Source organism: Cornus florida, unplaced genomic scaffold, assembly GCF_030987335.1.
Source record: "Cornus florida cultivar Cherokee Brave unplaced genomic scaffold, ASM3098733v1 CherokeeBrave_3.0.0_Hap2_Chr09, whole genome shotgun sequence".
Classification (NCBI taxonomy): Eukaryota; Viridiplantae; Streptophyta; class Magnoliopsida; order Cornales; family Cornaceae; genus Cornus; species Cornus florida.
The window spans coordinates 94,950,377-94,975,654 of record NW_026775579.1 but is presented as its reverse complement, the minus strand read 5'-3'; the positions used below and the strand labels follow the sequence as shown (position 1 = coordinate 94,975,654).

At 33.1% G+C, this 25,278-nt stretch overlaps 3 protein-coding genes and 1 long non-coding RNA gene across 4 annotated transcripts; 2 read left to right on the top strand and 2 right to left on the bottom strand.

The window, feature by feature from the left end:
* Window positions 1-2,267: 2,267 nt before the first annotated feature.
* On the bottom strand, window positions 2,268-3,659 carry LOC132275367 (transcription factor bHLH147-like). The gene is made up of 2 exons (XM_059776833.1): window positions 3,419-3,659; window positions 2,268-3,133 (listed from the first exon to the last, which is right to left on the bottom strand). The coding sequence occupies exon 2, from the start codon at window positions 3,074-3,076 to the stop codon at window positions 2,411-2,413; it is 666 nt and encodes a 221-aa protein (XP_059632816.1). The 5' UTR covers window positions 3,077-3,133; window positions 3,419-3,659; the 3' UTR covers window positions 2,268-2,410.
* Window positions 3,660-6,066: 2,407 nt separating this feature from the next.
* LOC132273517 (uncharacterized) lies at window positions 6,067-12,665 on the bottom strand. Its single transcript, XM_059774473.1, has 4 exons — window positions 12,547-12,665; window positions 12,322-12,456; window positions 11,503-11,993; window positions 6,067-6,340 (listed from the first exon to the last, which is right to left on the bottom strand). The coding sequence occupies exons 1-3, from the start codon at window positions 12,640-12,642 to the stop codon at window positions 11,547-11,549; spliced, it is 678 nt and encodes a 225-aa protein (XP_059630456.1). The 5' UTR covers window positions 12,643-12,665; the 3' UTR covers window positions 6,067-6,340; window positions 11,503-11,546.
* Window positions 12,666-14,030: 1,365 nt separating this feature from the next.
* On the top strand, window positions 14,031-15,709 carry LOC132273516 (uncharacterized). Its single transcript, XR_009470133.1, has 2 exons — window positions 14,031-14,407; window positions 15,016-15,709. It is a non-coding gene; the product is annotated as an uncharacterized LOC132273516 (long non-coding RNA).
* Window positions 15,710-18,471: 2,762 nt separating this feature from the next.
* LOC132273195 (uncharacterized) lies at window positions 18,472-19,200 on the top strand. Its single transcript, XM_059774212.1, has one exon. The coding sequence runs from the start codon at window positions 18,472-18,474 to the stop codon at window positions 19,198-19,200; it is 729 nt and encodes a 242-aa protein (XP_059630195.1).
* The last annotated feature ends 6,078 nt before the right edge of the window (window positions 19,201-25,278 follow it).

Sequence of the window (25,278 nt, the reverse complement as noted above, 5' to 3'; positions counted from 1 at the left end):
TCCATAATTTAGGATCACAATATGTGTGTATATATAATATGCATGTGTATACATAAATAGACATGCAATTTAATAGAAAAAAAAAAAGAAGAAGAAAGAAAGTTGTATTTGTAGCTCAAATTTTGTATTGATTCACGTGATTTATTATGAATGAAAATATTGTGAATTGATGTCATCTTAACTCACATAAAATAGTCTGATACGTATAATTTTAGAATGTTATATAATTTTTCATACAAATTTAACTATAGCATAATCATTCTTCAGACAATTTAAATAGAATATCTCTATATGATCACACCAAAAAGATCGAGAACTCGTAGCACCTCATAATAGCTTTTTTCCTTTTTTTAAAAAAAAAATTTAGTCAAAATATTTACGTAACATTGTAAGGATATTATTGATTGTGTTGTGGGCATATTTCTAATAGAATGCTAGTGATACCATATAAAACATTCAAGAGTGAATGGTGGATTTATGATTTTGAGATGTTTATTTATTTGTGAGGAAATAGAGGATACTCTCACCTCTTTGGGCCCACATAGCTGTCAAATTGGTCCCACTAAAAGAAGGGAAACAAGTGGTCTACACAATTAATGAAGTGCATGTGATTCTTACCAAAGTCAATGCATGTCCATTAGATTGATTAAGCAGATATATTTATTCATAATAATAGAGAATGATATTTGTTACAGAGAAAATGATATTTGTTGTTCCAGTTATATGGGGCAAACAAGTCCACTTTTATCAAAGTTAGAGGCCATGCACTTCTTTCATCACCTATTATAATAAAATCATAACTATGTGAAAATCTAATTCATTCTAACATGGCATATCAGAATCAATTAAGCCCCAAAAAGTAAAGTGTTAATTACTTTTTTTTAATGCTATTGCATATGCTTCACCAACTGTTATTTGGTTATGTGTGGAGCCCAAATTCTTTATTTGTGATATAGGTTTTGTATAGCTTTTGCTAATCGGGACATGGTCGGTTTATTGAAACTGTCAACTCAACAATCAATATGTATAATTTGGGTCCTAATCAAGGTTTAGGTCCATGACTAACCATGTGGCATGTTACTTTTGTTTTTCATTAATTTGTCGGACTAATTGCCCTTTTTAGCCCACATGGTAGTAGGATTAGTCGTTTATGATTAAAATAATACTATCTTAAAAAGATATTGACTGCATCATTAATGTATTTCACTTATACCTTTCAGTTTCTACTTATTATGTAATGTAATGGTGTAGTCCGATTATTAAAAAGGTTAGGTCAAAAGTGCCTCTATCATATCTCACCGTATTATTTTTAGATTCGATTCCCATCTTCCCAACTAACTATTAACTCTTGCTAGGAAAAAAAAAAAAAAAATGTAATGTAATATTGTTTCATCTAGGTTTAATGTGCTCAATACAAATCCAAGATAAATCTAGTCAAAGACAAATGAACCAAAGTTCAAAATGCATTTATCTATAAATTAATTCATGTTTCATGTTGATCCAGATTGACAATAGCAATCAGAGACTGATTTGAAATGGGTCTGGTCCGCATTTGGGGGGAACAGAGGTAGTGTCTCACATGCTGCCCACAATAGGAATAGGGCGGTGTCATGAAACCATAATATGATGTGGGGACACCACGGCACATGATATGTAACAGATCCTCATTAATACCACTTTGGTTTCATTCACAAGCTACCCACTACTTTCAAGGCTAGTCCTGTATATTTACTATTATATACCATATGTCATGAAAAATTATTATATGATCGGCTATCCAAACAATCACAGTATTACATAAAAAAAAAATAAAAAATAAAAAATAAAATAAGATAAACATATTTATTTATATGTTAAATTATAATAGTCCGAAACCGAAACCATGTAGTCGGGAACTATCCAAGAAATTTAACAACTCCAACCAACCTACAATTCAATTCCTCACTGTTGATCGCACCATTTTGGTTGTTCCTTGTGACATTTTATGTTGAAACCTATTAATATAAAGAGTAATATTATTTCCACCTACTTAATAAAGGATTTTTATTCTTTGGTGCGCCCTTTATTCACTTTGGTTTGAAAAATCGTTTTATAAACTATTTACCTAACGAAACCAAAACTGACTGCTACTCTTTATTATCATCCGAATCAAATCTTCTTATTTATTTTTTATTTATCAAAGAGAAAAGATAACTTTGATGGAAGTGATCCCACGTGTCAAAATAACCTGTATTGTAAAATATCTCCTAACTATAACTTAGCGTCCATTTTTACTTTTTCTGTTAAAATTTGGATTTTATCATTTCTCAGAGAGAATGTACTTGACATGGAAATACTGGAGACCGAAGAGACACAGAGAGAGACATAAAGTAAAACTAAAAACAAAAATAGAAGAAATAGGAAAGTGAAATCAGATTGGTGGAGGCCGGCTTGGACCGAGCTGAGTAAGAGCCGAAACATTTGAGCCGCTGTCAGAAGCGGAGCCCGAGAGCAGCTCGGCTAGAGCAGACATGGCTCTAACCTGCATCTCCAGCGCAGAAATATAATCCGTGGCTTCTTCTAAAACCACCGGCAACGGTTGTTTCCGGCAACCGGGAATTAACCGTCCGAGAACGCGAGCCTTCCTCTGCACCGCCGGTAAATTCTTCGAATTCAACCGCAAAACACTCACTCTCGGCTTCTTCGACCTGCTGTTGCCGTTCACCGCCACTCTCTTTCTGTTGTTCTTCGTGAACTTGAGCTTGAGCCGGTTCGTGAGGATGGCACGGCTCCACCTGGTCCTTCCTTTAGCGGCCACGGCCAGGACTCGGTCGGCGGCTTCGCGCACGGCGAGACGGCCCTTCGGAGCCGACGACGAAGATGAGCTCAGCCGGACTTGGCGGAGAGCTTGGAGGAGTTTCGAAGAGTAGACTTGTTCTTGAACTTCGGACTTCCATTGAATCTCGTTGGAATTGTTGTTAGGGTTTTGAGTTTGATCTCTGATGGCTGCTTGACTTTTCTTCTTCTTTTTCCTCTTTGCTGACTCGAGCGCTCTGTCCGAGTTCGTTACCTGATTCGAGATCAGAGTTGACGCCATCAATCAACACCGTCGATTCCGTATGATCGAATCGGATCGGATGATTCGAATTTCCCTCTGCGATGACCAAAACCAGTAGATTCAATCACGTGAATTGATTATTCGAATCAAAAGAGATGGATTTAAAAACAAGAGGATCTGATAACTCGAAAGCAGAGTTTAAACAATCGATTAGCAACAAAATTAGGATGTGATTAACAACATCACCGGTGATATAGCAGAAAAAAATTGCGAAATTTAGGTTTTGTAATCTAATCTCCAAATAAAGATAAGCAATTGAACGCAAAATTAAAGAAAGAAAATCGAGATGATCATAGTAAGCAAAAACAATGCGATATTTACCTTTGGGAGAAAATGAAACGTTCTTGAGAAACTCAGCTTCTGGTTCTCTTATTGATGAACGATCTAGAATCAACGTATGGATCTAAGGAGAGCATATTATACATATATGTGTCTCTTAGTGTGTGTGTGTGGGGAGAGAGAGGTTTTGCGACGGCGGATTTGGCTCTGCAACGGAGGGAGGGAGAGAGGAGCAAGTTAAAAGGCTTCAAAGGGTGGGTATCAACACGATAACACGCGTCGCTTCCATATATATATATATATATATATATATATATGTATGTATGTCACACACTATTTATTGCTTTTTGATCTCTTATCACTTTTATTTGACAGAATTACCCTTGTTAACTTCTTTCCGGTGTAAAGGAGAGATTATCATGGAATTATTAACCAATCACGGACTGAAACACAAATAAAAAATATGAATAAAAAACGACTAAAAAAATTAACTCATTTACTTGTAGTAGCGATTCATAATAATTTTTTTTTTAATAGATTCAGACCTTAAGTGGATACACTCCCCTCAAGTCTCATTTTTGTATTTTATTATCTTAGGAGATATTTATTTAAATTTTTGAAGGTAATTCTTGACCCAATGGTAAAATTATTTTATCTTTAAAAAAATATATAAATGAAAGTCTCATGCATCCAACTAGACTAGCTAAAAGAGAAAACACTTCTTATTGTTGTATATGTGCTTATAACAACATGATGGTAGTTTAACAAAAAAAAAAAAAAAACATGATGGTAGTGAAATAAAGTATACATAGAAATACACGGTGGTGGTGGATCACACGTTATCAAAGCCTCAAGAAATTTTATATAATCTCATTATTAATGTAGATTAGTTGCTTATTTTAGTAATAAATTTTAAATAATTTTGAAATTCAGAACATATAATGTAAAATTAATACTCTCATCTTTCTAAAATAGATGAACACTTTAAAAATTGTAACCCACAAATACTCATCTATTTTAGTGCAGATGGAGTGCCAATAATTAAGTCCGTCTTCAATATTTCCTTTCAATACTTTGGTGGGACAAGTAACTGCAGTGTAGTCTCAATTAATAAACCAATGATGAATTACTTAGATATGTAGCCCATGACTTTGACAAAGATAAGGATTTTATCTTTTTATTTATTTTTCTATTTGTCATAAAGAGATGATATTTGCATCACAACTCATGATAGGATGTGAATGTATTAAATGCATAGCATGCGTTTTTTTTATTATATTTTTTAATAGTACTATGGAATTAATTGAATCCAGCATACTAAAAGATGCAACCTATGAAGCACCAAGATTCTTCATGCTTGTGGTACGGTGAACCACAATAATATCATCTACCATCATTTTCCATGTGCTACCATCAACACCTTTATTTTTCACTGTTGGACCTGCCACCAAATGTGATAGCTTCTCTTTCTCTTTACAGGTACCACCTGACTCCTTATAACCATCGCATAACAAGCATCTTTATCAAGGAATTGCACCACAATTATTCGACTCTACATCTACACCAATTCATATCCACTTAAATGCATATTTGGTGTTTGTATGGTTGCTTCTGAAAAAAAAAAAAAAATTCTATTGTAATAAAGTTTTCACTAAGAAAATATTAATTATTAGAATATCATATATGGTCTGGGTGGTTGTTTTAAACTACCTTTTATAGATACGCTCCTTAAATGTATTATTCATATAGTTTACCTCAACTTATAAACACAATTGGACAGTACTAAATTTAAGGTTTGATAAAAAAATAAAATAAAAAAAAGGGGAAAAAAAATATCTGGATATAATGAATCATGACGTGCAAACATTTGAATGGTTTTAATTTGTGAGGTGTTGGCTTCCACTGACCGTTGATTGGGTCCCTCTGTGTTTTTGTTTCATTCCGTGCAATGATTGATGAAGGTGATCGTGCACTATGGAAATGATAAACAAGGGAAATGCATGTGAATGTTTCTCTGGCACTTGTTGTATCTTCTGCTTTGTTGTTTTATTTTATTTTTTTGTTTCTGTTATTACTTTATCAAGTAAGTGTTGACAGTTATGCTCCACATTTCCAGCAAGAAACCTCTTTTTCCATCTACTACAGATATTTTTTTCTTATACTAACACTAGTTATTATCAATAGCTATCAATTATTAAAGTAACTACCTATTTCTATACACACACACACACACACACATATATATATCCTAGATTTTTCTTATTATTTACCGGGAGAAAAAATTAAGTTAGATCAATAATAATAGATCACAATGTATAATACAGGATGTGTGAAAAATTCAAAATTTTGAGTGCATTCACTGTATAAATACATCATATGGTAGATTTGTAGCTGATGTATCCCTCCCACCCAACAATCTTAATTAAAAGGATTGCTAACTGGAATTAGGGTATAAGAATGCTAACAATGCCTCTACCTAATGATGAGTTGTCTATATTTTAATTCAAGTAAATCATGAGCCTAATCCACATTCTCACCAAAATCATTGTACCATGTGTCTGTCCATACAATATACCAGGCGTTATTATGTGTTCGAGCTACTGCCCCCCTTCCACTAGACACCGTAAAACAGTGATGTGTGAGTGTGTGTGTGTGAGAGAGAGAGAGAGAGAGATGACTCAACTGAAATAACAACTAGTGTTTTTATATACAATTCATAAAACTGGTTTTTTATCCAGAAACCATTGCCTACTATCTATATAATTTGGCTTCTTCACTCGGACCATTAGTAAGATAAGCAATTTTTTGAAATGTCAGTAGTAGATACAAAAACAAATAGAGCCATTCTGTATATGATGACTTTTATCTCCTAAACCAGACAGCATACCTCAACAAGGCTAGAGAGTCGCCAAATGTGAATCATTCAGCTAGATGAAGGTTTGGATTCGTACGCTAACCTGACAACTGAAGCAAAACAGGGTTTCAGGAATCTATTCAAAAGGTTACACACATTGTGGAAAATACTACAAGTGAAGATCGTATATGAATCAATATTCGAATCATATGTAATTTGTGCAAACAAGTAAATCATCTACGATTAGCATCTGAATCTATTAACATATATCATGTGACCAACCCCAATAGCAACTCATTCCACTCTACATCAGCTTCAATTCATGTCTCACTCTCCCAGAAATCAAATAACCACGACAGCTTTTACATCAGATCAACCTCGACTTTAAGTTCCCAAGAAGAAAGACAGAAACTATCTAGCACAGGGAGTCGCATATATTTTAAAGTCAAGTGTAGAGTAATTACAGCCCAACACTTAATTCATTAATGCTGATAAACAGTCTCAAATGACTGAAGAACAATGAAAGCAGAATTAATTGTATATTCTACCTTCTAAATGTAACATTTATATTGCAAGACTTAGCAATGACGAACTTATTTGATTATATAGGAAACTTCTCAAAATGGAAAATATATGACAAATCATGAACGAATATGAACCAGTTTAATGTAAATAAGGGTAACCGTGAGTTTTAATAATGAAGAGGCACAAATAGTCTCATTGCCTAGCTCTATTCCCATGGTACAGACTGGCAGAACATTTAGCTTTTCGTTGTAGTGGCAATATAAAGAGGCCTGCGTTTAGTCACATTGCTATAGCTTTATTATCAATGCTATACAATTCAAAAAACGGTTAAAAAGTATTTATAACGTCCATTATCCAAATAATTGCAAAAAATGTCATCTTCATTGATCAGTAGGGGTTTTCAGGACAATTGCAAAATATTTAATCTTTTGAAATAAGCACCAGAATACCAGATTATGTAATCTTATAAAACTCAAACTAGAGAACATTGCAATTGACTATAGGTTAAAGTCCTGAAGGAAAGAAATTATAAATCAGCATTGTATCATGAAAGGTACTGAATTTTCCAGCACGCCTTGGTATGTTGTATCATATTGAGGGTGCACCTACAGAGTACATCTAGATGTTCTATATGTTTATGCATACATATAACCCAAAAATATATGTACAAGACTACAAGTGTGTCACTGTGCGTGAACACGGTTTATATGCCTTGAAATGAGAATTAGAGAAGGATGTGCTCTCAATCCTCCAATTCAAGGCGAGCACTATGTCTTTGGAAAATTTGGATACCAGGGAATAAGATTTAGGTCTCTCTCAAATCCATTTTATGTAGTGTCTCTATAGTCTATACTCTATAGTAGGTTTTAGTTGTTTAAGAGGAGGAGATAAATTTGTTCCACCAGATGCTATGAATTCTATAAAAAAATAAAGAAATGCCATAGATTTAAATAATTAGTCTATTATGTTGGATGCCCAAAAGTGCACTCAGCACATGCAAAGAAAAATTTTCTTTACAAAAGAACTAATTAATGGAAGCACTGCATTATATAATTGTATGCTAGAATGCCTCAGTCATTAACAAACATTTTTTAAAAAAAAAATCTTTCATAAAAAATTGGTGGATTACACCAAACTTTGCTTTTAAGCACAGCTAAGCAAGTTTCTGTGGATCACACCAAATCATCATCTGTAAGTCTCTCTCTCTCTCTCTCTCTCTCTCTCTCTCTATATATATATATATATATATATATATATTCATATTGGCTTTGTAAACAAGGGTGCTCAGCATAAATTACTTATCTTTATTTTTTTATCTGTCCTCTTTCCCGGTGAGTGACTTTACAAGTTATTAAAAGGCAAGAAAGATTTGCCAGCAAGCCTGGCAGATAAGTCGGCAGGTAATTGTAACAGTCGCTGGAACAAAACCTAACATTCCCAGTTGTGTAACCCAGCCAGTTTATTGGCATTTAGACCATCAATAGTGGCAAGTCGGTTTCTAGCTATCTAATTGACCCCATCAATAATGTATTAAATTGTCAAATTGGATTCTTACCTGCATCCACTAATAACCATCAATAGTGGTTTTGATTGGTTTCAATCATCCATTCAGATTCTTACTTATCCTTTCTTTTTAAGTTTCCAACAGAGAGTCTATCATACCTTTGTATGATTTACTTTTATGTAATATTATAATTTATTGGTTAATAAGTGTATTACAAGAATCCAACCAATGGATAAGACATCTGTTATGCTCTTCAAGGAATTTGATTACCCAATTGAAAGGGACCACATTGAAATTGTCTTGTTGCATTGCTCCCTAAGTTGGTGTAAATTGACAAAATCATTGTTATTTTTTTATTTTTTAATGTTATTTGAACAATCTTTTGACTGCTTATGTTTTACTACTTTTACCTCTATTATATTCCACTTAACACAAATGATTATATGGATCACCTAGATTTCTTTACGTTAGTTAAGGATTTGTTAAATGTTATTATGACGGGGCACTTTACTTCTATTAAAGAATTTTACAATTGCTAAGCTCGTTAATTCTTGGTGATGAAGATACAACTCCAGATCTCTTTACATGACATTCTCTTCTGAACATTTCTTTCTCTATATTATGTCACATATTTAGAGAAGTCTAAATGGGGTAATTTGGTGTTTCAACTTAATTGCAACATATTTCATTTATAGAGAAATGTTGATCATATCTAACCATGGAAATTTCTATCCCATGTTTATATAAAATGTAAAAATTTTGTTGGATCGGAGAATGATATCAGATGATGCAAGAAATTATTCCACCAGAAGTTTCAAACTTTGATCTTCTATTAATAATAATATGATCTATGAACCTATTTGATACCCAAAGGGCCACCCTCCGAGGAAAAAAGATGAACTACAATAATGATCAAATAACACAGACATTTGACCTACCAGATGACATCAATCAATCAAACTCTTGGTAGTTTGCACCTTCAGGAATTTAAAACATAATACCACTTAAATATATAAAGTTTTTATGCACTCATCATTATGTAGAGAATATATGACTTTCTTCACAAATTTTCTAACAATGATTTTTTACCTGATCCATGCTTCTTTTGTTAAGCAGTTAGAGGGTTAAGCTTCTTGTCATCATTAAACAATATTAGATGGAACTTAATTATTGACCAAACAATGATCATCTTACTTACACATGAGTGAGAGGTGGTGAACTTGTCTTTGTCGGGTCCTCTGGAAGTTATAACTGAACTGAAAAATATCTGAACTAGTACTCTACTCGAATTCTTTCCAATGTCATGCATATGACTCAGGGATGGGCTTCTTATTAGATCAGCAATCAACATTCAGGATCTTCAAATTAAGGGACTTTGGATACAGTGGCTGGAAGATCATGGAATATCATTGAGAAGAAGAAGAGGAAGAGGAAAAAAAAAACGGAATAAGAAACCCTCAGGTTGAAATTATGCAACTACAGAACTGTTGGAGCAAACAATAGAATTCCCAAGAAAAAAGGTCATGCAGAGATTTTGGCTATTCTAGGGCATAAAAGTGAAGTACATCAAATATTCAAATCAGAAGTGTAATGCCTAAAAACAATTGTAAGACTCGCTAAAGAAGACATTAAGGCTTCATTTGAATTGAAGGATTTTGAAATGAATGGATTGAAAGGCTGGTTAGGAAAAGACATTAAGCAAATTCTGTTTTTGAGGTATAAATTATCCCGGTTTATTTCCTGTCCTTGGACCCATACACAAACATGGATGTTGCAGAAATTGAAACATAAGGGGATCACAGAGGTTATAGAAGAAAAGGACCTTGCAATTTTTCCATCCATAAAGCACAAGCAAGACAATCACAATTTTTTTTTTCAGTCTGTTTGTCATTCTGTGATTGCAGTATACATGTTATGTTCAAATTGTCAAAATGATATTTTGATGAGTTTTAATTGTCAGAATATTATAAATGGATCATATATATAAAGGACAGACAACCTAAGTCAACATGAGAAAGAAAAAAGAAAAAAAAGTAAAAAAAAAAAGGAATCCATTTAACATGGTCACTGGGCCCATTACAATTGTATTGTCACAATTGAGCATAGTATGATAAACTAGAAAGTCTAAGTAATAGGTGAATGACGCCAACTAGATCAGAGGATAAAATTTTACTACAAAAACCAGGACTTACTTTACTCCAATTGTTGAACTCTTACATGGTCTCTTTGAGCTAAACCACACTGGTACCTATGGCTCTTTTCATAGCCCTTCTTAAGCTTGTTTTAGGAAATACTGTCAACGCTAGAACAAGACCTCATTGTCTGAACCAAAAAGGTGGATTTCTGCATTCTCAGTGGTGTCACTTTAGCCTATATTTGGTTGACATCTAAGCTCCACTGACTTACCGAGTACATTACTGCTGTGCAAGCAAACATCTACCTAATGGTGAAGGGAGGAGAGTGACATCTATGATACTAGCAAGATAACTTGCATATGCTTCACATTTAGACATGCCATTTAGACTTCACAAAATAAATTCAATGTTAGGAATGGAGTGAGAGTTAAAATGGGGTAATTAGTGGTGAAGGGAGGAGAGTGAAAAGATATGCCCAACAGAGATCAGTAATTCCTTTGGGAGGAGTGGTCAGTTCAGCTCATAAGTTTACTATTTACACCTAAGAAAGCTAATGTTGCATTCATGGTTATTAATACTAATCTTGAACCTCTAAATTGAAGCACACCAAAAGCTTGTGCTTGAGGCTGTAAGCATATTTGCTAACTGAAGCAAGAGACATGCAGGTTGTGAAGGTTATTATCAATCATATTAGGGAGTTCATTTAGGCTTTCCTCTTAGCATAGGAAAATACTTCACAGGTCACCTGAAACTACATTTAATATATAGATTGATTTAGAGTGTAACGACCACAGGATGAGGATTGAATCATCAATTCATTTACCAGTACATTTTTCAATAATTGCTAAATTGTTGCCAGCGTACTCCACTTCAACCCTCGCAGAATATATTTTCTTTCAGAAATCTAATTGTGATTATATCCAAACCCAATCAGAAGAACTGGAATGGTATATCTATATATTTCTAACATATAGATGCAAAATGTTGAGCAAATGCCCACTGTACAAGTATTGTCAGATCAATTCAATTTAGCAATTCTGAGTGGAGGATAAGCATTTTGAGGAATAGCACAAAGAGCACAAGTAAGCTGAATTGCAAGCATTCTTACCATTTAACCACTGATCAGCAGACGGACACCCCACGAAGCAAGACTTATGTTGGTGCAAGTCCATTGAAAGAACTTCGGACACCAAAACTGAAGAAGAAAACCCCTACAACAGCAAGGATCCACAGAAAGAAACTCAGAAGCACAAGGTGAGCTTTTGTTGAAAGGAGTTCCGAAAACTGGTCCTTCTCCTCAGGCAAACCACAGAACTCCTCGATCACTACCTTGACTAAGGCATCCAACAGCTTCTTAGACTGAAGATTAGCCGAATTCAGTATCTCAATTCTAGCTTGCCTGAGATGATTGATTACCATCTCTTCCTCTATGGAACCAATCTTCACGCTGTTTGATTCAGCAGATCTGCAACGGTTGACTGAGACACTACCGTTCTCATCATTATTGACAGTAATGGTGGACGACAACGGAGTAAGCTGAGACGGAGCAGCAGTCTCTAATGAAGGCGAAATTTCTGGATTTACCGACTCAGTGAAGCTCTGGAACAGAAAAAAAAAATAATATTCGCTCTTGATAGCTAGTCCAAATACAAATAAAACCAGTGATTGTATGCAACATTACATTGCTAATTGAAAATAGCGAATACTGGAATATTTTATCTTCAAAAGTAAGAAAAGTAGTTCCTAAATACAAAAAACACACTGAATAATCCAACGATAAGCAACAGCCAACACCGAATTCCGGATCAAAAGTACTTTGCGTTTTGTTTTTGAGCTAAAAAAGTGATTTCCAAATTCATAACTAAACAGTACGAAAAATTTACATGAGAGTTGGTAACATTGAATTGCGAATTCAATTTTAAATTACCTCTGCGGAATCACCGAATTGACCGTCGACATAAACCTCCGAGATTGATGAGAAATCGATCGAGTCCTTAGGTGATCCGACCGAGACATCTTCTGAAACTGATGTAAACACAGAATTCAAGCATTTTTTGCTTATCTGCAACAGTAGAAAAATGAGATATTTGAATATGAATACGACTGACATTGAATACAGAGAGAGATCAATAAGTTAGGGTTTCAAATGTACCTTTTGTGGCTTCTTTGCCTGTTCAGACATGGACTTCGATCTCCGATTTGCTAGTAGATGTTCCTTCTGAGGAGTTTGAAGATGATTCTCTCTCATCTCTCTCTCAGAACTCTATTGGCGGGAAGATTCGAAATTTCTAAATGTATAAGAATTGTTACTCAACATGATATATGGATACCGAAATGAGAGGCAGTGATCAAAATGATGAGCTTGCAGCCTTAATAGTTGGGCCGGGCAGTGATTAGGCCAGCTTCTTTGGAGTTCCATTATTTCATATATGTTAGGCCACATAGCCCAGCCCAAACCCATTAGAGGGTCTTTGATATGGGTCATAGGTACTCGTATTACAGTAGTTCTTCTTTTCTTCATTAATTTAGAATTTCATTTTAATTTATTTTTTCAATAAGTTTTCTCTTTGCCAAGAAAAAAAGAATTATTTATTGGAAGAATGTATGGTAAACAAGTTCTTACTATTTGACTAAATTTCCCTTAAAATAAGCCAAGTTTATGTAAATTGAAATCTAATTGAATTGATAAAAATATTATACCGGACATTTTCTTAAAAATTAATGTAATTTTAATTTGATTAAATATTCCATATTTTTGGAATTTTATTCAGTTTATCTTCTGTTGTTTTGTCTTAATCCAAATTTTGCAGAATGTCTATATATGATTACTAGAAAATTTCGCAACCATGTTACCATCTAGGCTGGCTAGCATCTTCTTGTCAGCTAGCTTCATCTAATCAAACTTGTTACCATCACTAATTAATTTAATCTTCTCTTAAAAGCCACATGAACTAATGTGGAAATTCAGAGGAACATTGTTGGCCATTTTGTTTTTGGAATTTAATGGAAGAAATGGCTAGTCTGCTACTATTTGTATATACATAGCTAGTAGCTTACTTGTCAACTCTCACACCAGTTTAAATATTAATGTGTTGTATGATATATTGATACGACCACAGTTAATAATGTGGCTTATTAATGCATTAACTAATAATTCAGTTAAATATATTAACCTTTCCATAAGGGCCACCTTGGTAGCGAAAGAAGTTTGGACACTTTTATCCGGACCGGGAGTTGCGTTCGTATTTGACATAAGATAAGACCCTGATATTTTATGAATATTTATAGACACACATTCAATACTTTATAGATGTATCCAAAATTTAAAAATAATTTTTATTATTTTGGATACTCAGTCGACATATTTTAAACAATTGCCAACGAATCAATAATTAGTCAATACTTCACCAACACATTTCAAACACTTGATCAACACAAGTTAAATAATTTTTCAACACATCCTATACCATCTTATATAAGACAAACAATATTACATACACATTTAAATTCTATAATTGTCTTATTTAATAGATATATAAATAAGAATTTATGTGTGTATTAGTTGTGTCCACGGATACCCGCCCTATTTTTCAGAATTTGACATGTTTACCACGGACACATGCCCTATATATTTTCCCTTAGGCCATCTGGTGTGGTATATGTTTAGCCAGTGAAATCTTGTGACGTGGGGCTAGCCAGATAGCCTTTAGCCGGTGAAAGCTTGTGATGTGGGCTAGCCAGATAGCAGACTCCACATAAATTTTGTCAATGCGCTAGCCAGATAGCAATGCTTGTGGTGAACCTTTGTGGCCCCTATCAACTTTTTTTTTTTTCTTCTTTCTTTCCCATCTATTTTTTCCCCTCTAAAGTCTTTCTTTGATTCATTTGTGATCAGTCTTATACGGCGGACCGGCGGCCACATGTTGTAACTAGTCACTGATGTAACCGACAACTTTTATGTGCATAGCCAGCCGGCGTGCGGGCTGCTCATAGACATTGGTGGCATAATAAAGGTTTTCTTCTTTTCTTTATTTTTTAGTAAACGGCATAATCAAGGTAGCCTTAATAATTGCAGGTAATTCATGGACCCTTTTGTATTATTGTTCTATGGTCAATATTATATATATAAAATGAGTATGTGTATATATATATATTCTGGAAGCATTTTAGTGTGTGATTTAGAAAGATATTAAATCGAACAGTTTGCAAGGCCAATATATAATCCATATTACTCGTTAATGAAGTGAAAAGTCAGCATTAGACAGTTTCTTAATTATTGTCAATTAAAATAATAATTAATTACATACTCTTTCAGTGGCTACAATCTCTCGCAATGATGGTAAGTTGCCAATCTTCCACTATGTGCACCCCAAGCTTGATCTTTTTTCTTAGTGCATGCTAACAGTACGTACGTTTTATCTTTATCCACCCACTAATCTAATTGGCCTTATATAATCCCACACTTGGAATCCATATATATTTTCATCCAATATATGAATCTATATTCACTAGAATTATCAGGTAATGAATTACTTAGTTTCTTAATTTTTATGCAAAGCAAGCTTAATTTAATTTTTGTTATTAATTAAGTAGAAAAATTAATGAAGTTTGTAATTTTCAGGGTTATCAACTCAACAAATTGATGATGATCAAGATCTTGCTTGCACTCATGGTAGGGTTTGCGTTGATCTTGGGAGTTGTTCAAGTCCATGCAAAAAGGCACCTTCTGGAGGAAGATGGTACTGATATATATAATAAACCTGCAGGTGCAATTGTGAATCATACCCCTTGCTACCATATAGTTAATAAAAGTAAAGATCAAGATCATGCAAATGTTGGCGGCGGAGTTGCTGGCAGTACTGATCGTAAGGTTCTGGCAACAAGAGATGATGCTACTGATATATATAATACACCTGAAGGTTCACCTGTGAATCGTAAACCTCACATCCATATAGCAGCACCTACTCCAAAACGAAAATGATCGGCATAGCCAACGTCCTTACCTTGTTCTAAAGGCTAGTTCATAGTGAATTGCATGATCGAACTTGTGTATTACTTATATATGGTGTGTTTGTATTATATATGTAATAATGTGGAACCAACATGTAAGTTGCCAAAAAGTATATATGTATATATGTGTGTACTTATGGCACATGTACGTGAGTGGTTCACAAATTATGTTCCAAGTATCAATTTACATGTTGTTGTGTGTACATGTGTGATGTTTGTTGACTTGGGCTTGTAGGCCGAGTAAGCTTTGTATGATACTCGTGTTAGAATTAAATAAAACCACCATGGCTGGCATGGTTTTGTGATCGATTTCTAATTAATTAGGGATCTTCTGTGTTTTTTTAAAGTTGAAAATTAAATTTAAAAGCTAATCATTCCTTATATATATATACATCATTTTTTTTTTTTGCATATTCACTTGTGTATGGTGGCCGGTGCATATATAAATTAGTATAGATTGAGATTTTGAGGGAAGGAGAGAAATTTAGTAGTAGATATTTAACACTTTGCATGGAGTAAATTATTAATGCTAATATTAAAAGTCCATATATCTAATTAAAATTAGAAATCTTCTAGGTTATTAGGAACAAATTTCATAAGAAATCAAGGAATTAATTAATATTCCAAACACTCTTGGATTGTCTATGTGGTAACGTTTATGCTAACAACATACATGTGTAGCTAGCCACATCCCTCCTCCCATTATGATTTAAGGTATCAAGAATGTATTATTACCAAGAATATAGAGAAATATGAAGATATATAGATCAACAATTAATCCAAGGCTATTCATTTTTTTTTTTTTGGGTAAATCAATTTATTCAAAACAAAGAACCAAACAATACAAAGCTACCCAAAAAGAAAGCAACAACAAGGCACTTAGGCCCAAACAAAAAGTCCGAAGGCAACACACAACCTCCATACAAGAAATACAGTGGAAGCAAGCTGCCAAGCACACAGAGCACCAACAGAGAGCAAAACTCAGTCAATACTAGTGTTGTTGTCAATGACACTACTTCCAAGGCTATTCATTCTTCAAGCTTAATTAACTTAGATACTTCATTTATAAATTATAACTAAGTAACTAACTGGAGAAGCTAGCTAGAAGCCTAGGGTACTTGGAGAGTTATACTGGGTAAGAGTTGGGAAGAATAAAGTAAAGAATTTGAAGAAATAAGAAAAACTATTTCAACATATTAACTAAGCTTCTCTAAATTTTACACACATATATGCAGAACAATTCTGATACATGAATTTTTCGTGTTCAGCTAATTTATTCAAATTGGAGTTGTTGCAACCTAGTTTGGATTCCCTGTCCCTACTGTCTTGGTTCTAGCACATTTAATTTGTTTTACAGTTTGGGTTATTTGTTTGAATTTTTCGTGTTCAGCTAAATTATTCAAATTGGAGTTGTTGCAACCTAGTTTGGATTCACTGTCCCTACTGTCTTGGTTCGAGCACATTTTGTTTTACGGTTTGGATTACAGTCTTTTGTACAATTTAGTTTGTAAATATATAAAATTAAAATTAGTCTTTTATAAGGATATAGTATAGCAGTCATTTATATAGGTAACACATAAAATATGGCGATTTAATTACTGTTTTTAATAACAATGATTCAATTTCTATCCATGTGTAAAGTAAATCTTTAGTTACGTTATCTTACGGCTTCACTCACTATTATGATGATGAGAGGACTAATTCTTCACTTACTATTATTATGATTGAAGGACTCATTACTCTTGACAAGTGTGATTAGAGCAAATGACACCTTTATATGGACATTGTAGAAAACGGACATCGTAGGTAGAAAACTCAAATTACAAACATATAGTAGTCTAGAATATTTTACTCCTATTCTACTAGACAATATACTACTCCATTACATTATAGAATACACCATGCAATCCTATACAATTCTACAACATTATAAAATTTATTAAAAATAAGAATGTCATAAGTGCACAAGGTCTAGTTGCTAACACCGAAGTGAAAAGTTGAAAACTATTGAAGTAGAACGTACCCAACTATAAATAAGCAGTCTGATTCAATTTGGCTGGCTTTTTTATTTTTATTTTTATTTTTATATTTTTTTTAGTATTATTTATAATTAGCCCCATAACTAGCCTAAACTCAATAATTCAGCCCAATGAACCCAAACAAAATCGTGCAGAATTAAATTGAGGACTTCCAAGCATGATTTGGTTAAAAGAAAAGCATTTGCCATATATATATCTTGGTTTGAATTCCATTTCCATGATTTTGTGCAATTTTTTTATTTTTCATTTTCTTGTACTTTTAATGGAAGGATTGAAATGTATGAGGCTCACATTACACTCAACCTACTTATTTATTTATCGATTCGGTTTTGCATATATAACATTTATTTACCAATTCAGTTTGGTTCAGCTCGTAAAAATACCACCTTTATATTTATTTAAATCATTTTGTCCCGTCAGATTCATCACCTAATGGCGGTTCATCTTAAGAATTAATTAAATCCAAAAAGTGGTCAATTGATATTTTGAGCACTGTTTCCATCGAAAATTTATGCCATCATTCACTTAGTGGCATTGTCAAATTAGGCTAACTAGCTTATTCAAGTGTATTCACTAAAATTCGTTGACATTACCTAGTGGAGATCCCATGTTTAAGATAATTAATTTCAAAAAGTGGTCGCTAGATATTATCGGTCTCTTCCATGGAAGACAAATCTTCCAATTCCTTCAGTGGCCAAGTGTCAATCCCTTTATATACTAACTTATTTGTAGTGTTCTTACCAAAATTTGCTGACTTTATCTAATGGAGGTTCAGCTTTAAGATAATTCATTTTTAATTTTTTTTTAACATAAGATAACTAATTTCGAAAAGCGAGTATTTGTTGGGTGTTTTGAGTTCTTCCCATCAATAACAGAGAAATTCTACCATTCCTTAAGTGGCGATGCTGTTATGAAGGATTTACTCTGGGTTGCTTGGGTACATAGGTACCTCATCAGGACTAGGTGTATTTGTACTGTCAAACCTACATCCTTGAGTTCTAGATTTTGGAGAAGACTTCTCAAACTAAATGGCAAGGGGTTTAATAAGACACAAGGTGGGTTCAGGCTTATCCACAAGCTTGTGGTTAGATTCTTGGCTCCCAAATGATCCTATCTCAGATCAATTAGGCCTTACTGAATTGAAAACTCTTCAACTTAACTATCAAGTCAAGGTTGATAACTTAATTTCCAATTCTCAATGGGCAATCCCATCATTCCTTCATCATGTTCCATTCTTCCAATCCCAATCTTTCATGTCCCAGCTCCAAAGCACAGTTGATCCAACACCAATGCCAGACCTGATACAATGGCTACCAAGTGCTCCAATGGACTACTCACACAAGCTCACTATGGAATACTTCACCCCTCCTCCATTGTCATTTGCTTGGCATCATCTCATTTGGTTTAAGTACCATATTCCAAAGCATAGTCATATTGTTTGGATGGCTATTAGGAACAGACTTTACACATTGGATTCAAAGCCTATGAAGCACAAGCACAAAACCAATGCCTGCTTTCTCTGTCTTTCTGATTGGGAGTCACTGGACCACCTGTTCTTCAAATGCAAATACAGTTGTGTCATTTGGGACTTCATACAAAATGTAGCAGGGTTTTATATCATGCCAGGTTGCTGGTCTGATCTCATTGACCGGTGTGCTAAGGCTTGGAACCAAGGGAATTTCATCAGTCATGGACAAGCTACTCCTATCAGCAGCAATATACTTCATCTGGCAGGAAAGAAACTCAAGGGCTTTTAGGAACAAGTCTTCTCCTCCACATCTCCTTATCAGAGCAATCAAGAGCAGTGTTAGGCAAGACTTGCCTCATTAAAGTTATGCAAAAGGGCAGACCTAATAAAGATTGGATCAATGATGGACCTGCAGACTTTTCCAACAGGGCTGTGCTTTTGCTCATAGGCAGTCCTCGTTCCTTCTTTAAGAATTATGGTGGATTGCAATGGCCTCTCATAAGGATGTGTCTTAGAACATGATAGCATTAGCTTCATCTTTGAGGTTTTATGTTGTAGTCTTTTGTAGTCTTTTGTTTACTTCTGTTTATTCTGGAAAGTTACCAAGTTGGTTTGGTTAACTGGATGGTCCTTGCTGACCTTGTAACAGCTAGATGTAGCCTTGGTGTGTCTCCATGTTCATGGAGTTGTACATATTTTTCTTTATTTATACAAGCTTGCCAATTCAACTAAAAAAAAAAATTGCTGTTTTATGTCATTTACTGAAAAAGAAAAATTTTGATGTTTTTTATCATGATAATTCTTTGTTCTTTTTAAATTTGATCAAATTTATTCTTTCATTAAGAATAATTATTTATGGATTAAATTTTAATTCTCGAATTCAATTTATGTTAGCGAGGAAGTGCACTCCAACATAAAGTAGAGTTGATTGGTTAAAACATAATTGAATGCACCTGTTTAAACCACTACATAGAAAAATACTTATTAGTACTATTTTCTCATTATGTCAAACATTGCGTAAGAAACTCATTATATAGGTAATTAATTTAAGGCCTTGATGATTCAATAGTGTAACTATAAACACGAAGTTTAGGACCATGTGGTTTGGGCTGATACTGATAACAACTTTTCAATCAAAGATGTCTATAATTCTTTTAAAACTTAAGGCTTATCACTCTGAAAACAAAAATTATTATAAAATTGTCTGTTCATAAATACAAGTCTTTTTACAGTTTTCTGAAAACAATTTTTGTTCTTTAAATATTTTATTGTTGTCTTTTATAGTTATCTAAAAATAATTTTTTGTCCGAAAATTCTATTTAGTTTAGTTTTCTGAAAACTTAGTTATAAAAAGTCTGTTTTCAAATTTTTATAATTATACCTTAAAACAAATTTCTATTTTCAAAGTTTTTAAATACTTTTTTCAGAGTTATAAGAAAAATTAAAACAGATCGTAAGTATCTATAGTTTATTCTTAGGGTGACTCACGGTCCACAGTGTTTTAATCTCCATTCATACCGCTGCTCACCGGTAGGGCTACAAATGACCGAGTCGAACCAAGCCTTAGGCTGCTCGGGCTTGTTTGTTTATTGTTTGGCTTGGGCTCATGACGAGCTCAATATTACTCGGGATCGGCTCTTTTACTAAATGAACCTAGAAATTGAGCTCGGACTCGGCTCATTTGTTTAATGAATGAGCCCGAACCAAACCCTTAACGAATCAACCCCAAATTATTCATGAACAATTCGATTCATTTGCAACTCTACTCGCCGAAATGAGCCAAATATCCATTGCTAATGGGTTATCACAAGCTGTCATCAAGGGCTATTAAAGTCAAACTAGCTTATTTATATTTTGTTTGGGCCTATCTTCTTGGGGTGGTTGTATCTCAATTTGTAGTTTTTGTTCCTCTGGTTGGCCTGGCTTGTTGGGCTCTCCATTGGGTCCTACTTGGGTCTTGTACATTTTCCTTTACATTGTTTACCGTTTGAGGTAAAAAAAAAAACACAGAAGCTAACTTTCACATATGGACCCCCACAGATTCTTAAATTATTTTGCATAAGTGTATACCATTCAATTAAATTATCACTAATAGTATCTAACAGGCAGCTAGCACTTGTGGAATTAATTATCTTAAAGCTCCAATCTCAACAAATTTTAATGAAAACAATTAAATAAGTTAGCCTATATAATGACAATGCCACTAAAGCAATAATGGGATAAACTTTCCATATTCAGCAAGTGTTTAAGCCACTCCATACAACCATATAAATATTTATCCATTGTGCTACTGCTACACTATAGGTCACTTTTTGTTTTAAAGAAAAATCAATCCCCCCACTAAACCACTTTGAGCTCTTAATAATTTTAAAACGCAATCGTCGGCAAATTACGTGTCTAAGGTCTCAACAAATTCATAATATACGAAACTTAGAGTCCCATGATCGAGCTATTCTTATGAATTAAGCTGCCCTTAACAGGTAATTAAGGCCTAGATGATTCGGTACTAGTGTAGCTACAAAAAATATTAATCAGATTGATTGATAAACCCCTTCCAAAAGGAGACGTGGGTGGTGATTTAACAGTATATAGCTTGTTTATTCACCCACTAGATATATATATTGGTTCATTATAAAATAAAAATAAACAATCAAGGAAATTATTATTAATTAAAAATCCAGCATTAATTAATAATTCATCCTTAATTATCTATAACAATAATTACTTCTGTAGTGGCCATATTCTCTGTGCTAAGACACTTTTGAGTCCCCACATTGTTCAATAATTGTTCTTTCACCAATGCTCAAAATTTGGTAATCTTACCTTCCCACTAATTCATTTAAACACGTACGGTACCAAAATTCTTCTATATATATTTGTTGTCACACTGGCAATCTATACTATTATTTCATAGATCATATACATACATATATTCTTGAAGCAGGAAGAGTATAATATAATTACATTTTCTAACCCTAGCTTGTTTCATTGCAGTACCGCTTAATTTGTTATTTTGTTCAATTAGTAGTTTTAGATAATATACATATATCTTTTTATTAACTATATAAACTTTATATTTTTCAGGGAATTAATTAAAGCAGCACTAGCTTTGATCATGAAGACCTTGCTTGTGCTTATTGTAGCCTTTTTGCTGATTTTGGGACCTCTGGAAGCAAATGCAAAAAGGCTCACTTTGGTGGAGCGTCAGCTAATGAGTACTGATGCCAATCTCGGCCGGAAAGTTAACAACGGTGCTCACGATTATAGTGGTCTCGCCGGAAACAAAGGTACTGAAGACAGTAGTACTGATAACAGTGATGACGATGATGTGAATCAGAGCTATGGGAATGCTTCAGGGACATCCACTGAGACTCACCACTATTACGCGGATGATCAACGACCCGACAAGGAATAGCTCTATGAAAAATGGAGCTGATCGATGTAAAATAAAAAATGGCGGGCTTGTAAAATATTGTGTAATAAAGTGGAACCTACATAGATGAGTTTCACAAAGTTGAAGCATATATGGTTTGGTGTGTTGTGTGTTTACTGTTTAATCTGTGTGGTGAATTAATATCTTGGCTTGTAGGCCAATTAAGCATGCTATGTATTATAATTATCCTAGAATAAATTAATAACCGCGCATGGCTTGGTTTGTGCTTGATTAATATTTTTCTTCTTTTCTTGCGTTTCGTAATATTGAATCGACTTAACTAAATTGTTTTTAATTTTAAATTTAAACCGTCAATTCAGTGTTCCCAAATATAACTGTGTATTTATTTCTCTTTGCATTCAATTAAAACCGACCACATCACCAATTCATCCTAACGTGGTGAATTTTATGAATCAGAGTTGCATATTTATGTGCACAAAGGTAAAAGTAGGAATTAATTTGAAAAAGGAAAGATGCTAGGAATCAAGAAATGGACTAAAGATTTTCCCAAGCCTCTCAGTCCATTCACGGTGGAAGACAATTGCGTTTAAAATTCAATTCCTTTTGGTAATATATTCAATTCCTTTGGGCCCTCCATTTAATTTGCATGTCAAGACAATAAAATATTTGTTGGCATCTTGCCAAGGTATTAAAAATAAATAAATAAATAAACAACAGATTTGACTAGTTTATTTGCAGGTTAATCCGAGTTTGACTAAGATTTCTAATGAGCTCTAAAAGTTGATAAATTTGAATTCATCTTTGTTTTAAAAAAAGGGCAAAAAAAAAAAAAAAAAAAATGATAAGACTGATAAGATTCCTCTTAATTTAGTTTGTTATCGAGATATCAATTGATTTTTAAAATTATATTCCCTCCCTCCTAAACTAAGTGTCAAACTTTCATTTTTTGTCTGTCCCAAAATATTGTCCTTTTTTCTTTTTTTTTTTCTTTTTTTTTTTTTCAAACGATATATTACACTTAAATTGAAACGGAGGGAGTAATTATTTTTTATATCTTTAATTTTATTACAATTTTTATTTATTTATTTTTTATTTTTATCAATATAAATAGTTCACTGGCTTATTCAAGCCGCACAATTAGGAATCATTTCAAATTTTAATTTAAGGTGTTGTCAAAACTGTAATTTAGTGCTCTCTCTTCTTCTTTATAAATTAACGGTGACCGAAATTAATTAGATTAGCTTGGCTGGTGATTTTGTCAGATGTACTAACTTTTAAATTTTTATTTTTGTTTTCATTTTAAATATTTTTTTATCAATAAATAGTTAACAAATTTGTCAAAATTATATAAGAACCTATAAAAAAATAATAATAAATAAAATACTATTCACATGAAAAACTTATAGGACGCCTCAATTACGAGTGATTTCAAATTTTAACATATCAAATTATACTAGGGAGCTGATATTTGCTCCAAAATCTATTTTTATAAATTAAATGACAAAAGTAATCCTAAATTGTTTCAATACAATCTTTAGCTTTTTTTTCTCTCATCTCTTACAACTCTCTGAATTCCGTCTTCATCTATTATTCACACAGAGATATCTCCATTGATGCTTGAACATTTGACATTTCTGAGAAGTAAGAGTATGATACAGCTAGGTCATTGTCCCGTTCCTTTCTTTCCTTCCCTATCATCTTTGATGTTGCATCTACGTTGCTCTCAATATATTGAAACACAAATCATTGTCAATTTGAGATTAAAAAAAGAAAAAGAAAAAAGAAAGAATACAGAGACAAGTGAAAAAGAACCTATAACAGATAAAGAACAGAGATAGATGAAAACAAAATTATTTAGATAATGTAGCCGATAAAGATGAGAACAACAAAACATATATGGCCTAATAGAATCCTCAAGAGCTATATACAATAAACTCTAATAAGTGTTTATACTTTCTCACTAAAATTAGTTTTCTTTCTTCCATAGTTTTCAACTTATTTATTTATTTATTAGTAAGTATAGTTTCTTCTAACTTTGATAGTTTAGTGATGTGAGTTGTATAGCGGAATAGATGTGGAAGTTTGTATTAAAAATAATTCAGAAGGGTGGTGAATAGATTTTACTTGCACCTTTATTCAATTTTTACTTATTTTAATTTTATCGAAATAAAACTAAAATCAAACACACAAAGTAAAAATAAAGTGCAAGTCAAATAAATAAAGTTTAAGAGATAACACCAGGATTTTTAGCGAGAAAATCCCGAGGAAATCAACCAATTGTTATGGGAAAAACATCGTGAATTACGTCGTCCAGGGCAAAATGATCCACTATATTTGAAGCAATGTACACTGAACTTTGACTTAGGCTCACACCCTATCGTTTTACCAAAAATCAATTGCTGACAATCTTTGGCTTTGTGACTCCACCGTCCAACAGCTCTCGACCACAGATTTACTATTAATCTCTGTAGAATGATTGCTGATAGATTAAACAACACTCCACAATCGAATATGTAATACCCCTAATTTTAAAATGATAGTCTCGATATTTATTTATTTGTTTTAATTGTAAATTAAATGTTTTCTTTTCTTTTATTATTTTATTTTATTTTTCTTTTATGGTTATGGTTAGTAGTAATGGGCCAACCAATTGGATCCCATGGACTACTTGGATAGGAGGTTGGATGTGTATGAATATTACTCATGGATAATGTATGTATATATATAAATATATATTATATACATATATAAAAAGGAAAGTAATTTATTAATTATTTTTATGGTAACTTGGGTAGTAATATTTAATCTGATATATATATTTTATATTTAAATAATAAAAATATACATAAATTTGATACGTGTTATATTTTAAGTTACTTTATAATATTATGGTAACTTAAGTATTATTGGATAATTCATTAATAAAAAATGAAATGTGTATAATTTATTTATTTAATAAACATATACATAAAT

Excerpts from the sequence above, each read along its gene's own strand:
- LOC132275367 (XM_059776833.1), bottom strand. The coding sequence starts at position 3,076 with ATGGCGTCAACTCTGATCTCGAATCAGGTAACGAACTCGGACAGAGCG.
- LOC132273195 (XM_059774212.1), top strand. The coding sequence starts at position 18,472 with ATGGCAAGGGGTTTAATAAGACACAAGGTGGGTTCAGGCTTATCCACA.
- LOC132273517 (XM_059774473.1), bottom strand. The coding sequence starts at position 12,642 with ATGAGAGAGAATCATCTTCAAACTCCTCAGAAGGAACATCTACTAGCA. Across the intron at positions 12,457-12,546 it reads AGGCAAAGAAGCCACAAAAG|ATAAGCAAAAAATGCTTGAA; the intron begins GTACATTTGAAA and ends CTACTGTTGCAG. Across the intron at positions 11,994-12,321 it reads AATTCGGTGATTCCGCAGAG|AGCTTCACTGAGTCGGTAAA; the intron begins GTAATTTAAAAT and ends TTTCTGTTCCAG.